Below are 4284 nucleotides of genomic sequence, written 5' to 3'. Positions count from 1 at the left end.
ATATAAGGAAATCGAATACTGTTGTCTGGGACATCCAGGAATTGGTGACGTCCGCATTGCGCTCAATGTGCACTCAATATTTGTGCAACTTGGGTCCTCTGTAAAAGGGCACATTATTTCACTATGAAGCGCAATCCTCGGCAGGTTCACTCCAGACGCGTTGCAATTAAGTCATACTGAGCGCGATATGCAGTGAGCACGCAGACCACGCCCACCGATTTGACGAGTGCTAGAGTCCACCGAGAGAGAGGGGCTGAAGCGGCGCCGATATACTTTATTTTGTACCTCTGACACTGCACAGTAGCGCTTCTCGGGCCAGCTCGCGGACCTGCGAAGCATCTCTCTCTGCGTAGAAAAAGGGGGTGCTTCTTAAATTAATGTGGAAGGGGGGGAGGCTCAGGAGGCGTTGGCGTGGACGCGCATGTGCCGGTTCAGGTTGCCCGACTGCGAGAAGCGGAGCAGGCAGAGCCGGCACTGGTACGGCTTCTCGCCCGAGTGGGTGCGCAGGTGCTTGGTCAGCGTCGAGCTGTCCGAGAAGGCCTTCTTGCAGAGGCAGCAGCGGTACGGTCGCTCGCCCGAGTGCGTGCGCATGTGCGTCGTCACCGACGAGCTCTGCGAGAAGCGGCGCTCGCACACGGGGCACCGGAACGGTTTCTCGCCGGAGTGCGTGCGCAGGTGCGCCGTCAGGTTGGCCGCCTGCGAGAAGCACTTGCTGCACTGCAGGCAGCGGTAGGGCCGCTCGCCCGAGTGGGTGCGCAGGTGCGTCTTGAGCGTGCTGGGCCGCGCGTACGCCTTGCCGCAGATGCCGCACAGGTTGACGCGGCCGTCGGCGGCGCTTCCGCGTGGAGGGGCGCCCTGGCCTGCCGCCACCTGGCCCCCGGGGGCTACCTGGTGCGGGGGCGGCGGCGGGGGAGGAGGCGGCGGCGCGGCCATGTCCGCCGCGTAGCCGGGACTCGCGTACAGCTCCTCCTGCGGGTGGTGGTGGTAGGGCGGCGGCCCCCACTGCGCGTAGCTGGGCTCCCAGCCGGCCACGCCCATGGTCATGTTCATGGACAGGTTCACGCTCATCGATGTGGGGAACACGTGCGGCGGCGGCGGCGGGGCCTCGGCCGGCCCGGCCCCGTAGGGCCCGGCGCCCGCCGCCGGCGAGCTAGGGTGCACCACTGCGTGCTTGAGGGACAGCAGCACGTCCGCGATGGTGTCCCCCCTGCGCGCGAGAAGCACCGTCAGTGTAGCCGCCGGCATGCCCAGGGGGAAACAATCAATATAAAGCAGTGGTTCATGTGGCGTCGTTCAGTTGTCTCACCCTTCATGCAATGAGCAGCCAACTAGCGCCGACAAAAGTCATTGTGAATTCTTTTTCTATTCCACCAGCTAAAAAATGCACTCACCGCGCTCTTGGGACGGCGCCAGGATATTCGTAGTGGGTTGGCGCGGAGAAAGGACTGAAAGGGGGGGAGGGAGTGAAATTTTCGGCAGACATGAGGTCCCCGAGCCATTGCTCCTTAAAAATAAAATGGCACAATAGAAACAGAACAAAATGAACGACGACAGAGTCACATATTCAATTCCCAGTCACATTTTAATGCAGGGACTGAAGCGTTTAAGCCATATCACAGCGTCGAAAATCAACTCTGCCAGGAAGCGCTCGGCAAAGCTTGCTCTGCTCAAGGCTTTTGTGCATGCTGTGAAGATAAGTTCCACAGAAAGGTAAGCAATAAAGTGCACAATGAACGAACCCGCGGAAAGGCGTGATGTTGTTTAAATTAAAAAAGAAATTCAACGCATGCATGCAGGGTTATTTCTTTTGTGACGGAACAGCGCAAAACACCGGGACAAGAGACAAGCGCTGACTTACAACTGATTTTTATTTCGAAGAAACACTGCTTCTTATACCTTCCTCACCCCCTCAAAAAAACATGCGTCACAACCATATCGTATCATTAAAGCGTCCAAAAAAACATAAGACAACTAATCACAGAGATTTATAATCACATTTTTAACATGTCAATTTCTTTCTTTGTCAAAGCCACAGACGGTGTTCCGCGCTGTTCCGTCACAAATGAATAACCAACATGCCCAAGCTGCTGTCCTGGAGGGTTATTTCATCACCGTGAAAGGGGCTATGTGATTTGAAGAACCTTCTGGGTGTGGCTGTAACCCTGCAGCACGCAGCGGGGTTCGGGCAACTCTCAATGCCGACTGATTAAAGAATGTTATTAAAAAAAGAACAAAAACAACAACAAGAAGAAAAAACGAAGTGGCTACATTTGAATGACCATAATAAGACAAGGCCCCCAAGCAAAATGCTCGAGCCTTTCATATTTCAAAGCACCTGCTTGTTATGGCGCCAAGACAACACTTAAAAGACCGGGTATGCAATTCGACAGTGGCTGTTTATGTGACGTCTTGTTGAGAACTCTCCGCCATCAGCAAACGCGCTCCCCAGTGTCCTGAAGACGATATTGTAGACGAGAGATTGCCAAGGTATACAGCATCGTGACATGAACCGCAGTAAAATTATGTTGGGCTTATCTCCAAAGGAAGACTAAACAATCGCCCTCCTTACTAGATCAATTCCAAAACTCCGAACAGGCTTATGGTGCCCTCAAAACTCTGCCCTGAACATCAAAGACCATTTTATTTAGTATTGAAGGGGCACTTTCACGCAGTGCATATGAAAATCGCTCACAAAAAAAAAGTACCTTTAGAGTTCCAGTATTCCTTCAGCCAATATTTATTAAGTGTCACAATATATGACGGAAGCCAACAGTGAACGAAACCAAGGAGCATTGGGGAATGTTTCTTTATTTTTATTTTTTTGGTGTCGATCAGTGAGAGACCAATAGTGTAATTATTTTAACCCTGAAAGATAATTTATTAGAAAGCAGAAGAAAAAACAACCACACGCCTCCGGTGGGATCCGAAACCGCGACCTCCAAATTTAGCATTTAGGGCTTTGGATTACGAAAATCTTAACTGGAATAAACATGTAGATTTTGTGACAGCTAATGCTGATACCAAATTGTTTTTTCTTCGAAGGTCCGTGTACTTGCATATAAATCCATCGTACTTCCAATGCTATATTATGCTGCCCTCATTTGTTACCCATTCACATAAACTGATATCGATGAAATTGAAAGTGTGCAAAAAAGAGCCGTTCGTTTCATATAAAACGCCTTTCGGAAAACATCAGTAAGCGCATCACTGATTGGAGAAAATTTAGTATCCTTTGTTCAAAGAAGTCGTGTGTCGGTTAATGGGCACTACAATGTGGATTTCGCTAACATCACATATTTTTCTTCTGGGTATGCCACAAGGCAGCGTCACAATCGGCAGCCATGTCCAGCTTTCTTGGACAAAAATTTTGAATATTGGAATATTGTAAGTAATGGTTGTGGAAATATTGAAGTAATGGTCCATTCTTCCGATGCGTAGCAAAATCTTTCTTTTGAAGTTTTCCCATCGCTAGTAACGAGTAGTTAAGACTTCCATAGAAGACCAATGGGGAACGTTTTTGACGATAGCAAAAACGTTAACAGCAAAAAAATACAAGCCTGCCGAGTGGACATCTGCGAATATATTGATTGCTACTGTGAAATCTTTCAATATATGCAAAAAATTGCGTTCACAAACTCTTTTATGTTGAAAATGGCTGAGGCTTAACTTGGTTAAGCCTGGAGAATGCGAAGCATCATCGTGTGGCGTAATTTGGAGGCGCACAACCACAGCGACGGCGCGAGGTGGGCCCCCGTTTCTCTACTGTCGTGACGTCATCGTGTCACGTGGTGTGACGTCATGTATCACGTTATTTGGAGGCGCATAACCACGGTGAAGGGCTGAAGTGGTAGCTAAAGTAGTATGCTTCGCATAAAAATAATTTTGTCCAGAATTGCTGGGTGAGTAACCCCTTTTCGAAAAATAAAAATACCTTGTAGCCATTTTTTCTAAGGACGGTTCCTGACTGAAACAGGATTACAAATACAGTTACAAATAAGGATTACAAATAAGTTTTACAGTCATCCATACAAATATTCGAACGTAATGTGTAGTTTTTTTTGTATAGTTTTTCTTGTTTTTACTGTATATGTATTTTATCTGTGTATATTTTTGTCAGGTTATGTTTTATTGTGCTTGCTTTTTCTTTGATTGTACATTGCTGAAATATAACGTTGTTTTCATTTACCCTTGATTCGTGTATTTTCCTTTTATGGATGTAATTCCACCCGCAGCAGAAGTCAGCAGAAGCCCCTGGGGCCCTGGAGTTATAGGGCCCCACCCGGA

The 4284-nt window shown here is 48.5% G+C and overlaps 1 protein-coding gene across 1 annotated transcript; it reads right to left on the bottom strand.

Moving 5' to 3' along the window:
* Nucleotides 1-396: 396 nt before the first annotated feature.
* Nucleotides 397-1068, bottom strand: LOC149349612 (uncharacterized). The gene has a single exon (XM_089576801.1). The coding sequence runs from the start codon at nt 1066-1068 to the stop codon at nt 397-399; it is 672 nt and encodes a 223-aa protein (XP_089432927.1).
* Nucleotides 1069-4284: the final 3216 nt, after the last annotated feature.

This window comes from Amblyomma mixtum, chromosome 3, assembly GCF_055824585.1.
Source record: "Amblyomma mixtum isolate Tamu chromosome 3, ASM5582458v1, whole genome shotgun sequence".
Lineage (NCBI taxonomy): Eukaryota > Metazoa > Arthropoda > Arachnida > Ixodida > Ixodidae > Amblyomma > Amblyomma mixtum.
The sequence above is the reverse complement of the archived record's forward strand: the minus strand, read 5'-3'. Positions and strand labels throughout refer to the sequence as shown.

Excerpts from the sequence above, each read along its gene's own strand:
- LOC149349612 (XM_089576801.1), bottom strand. The coding sequence starts at position 1,068 with ATGAGCGTGAACCTGTCCATGAACATGACCATGGGCGTGGCCGGCTGG.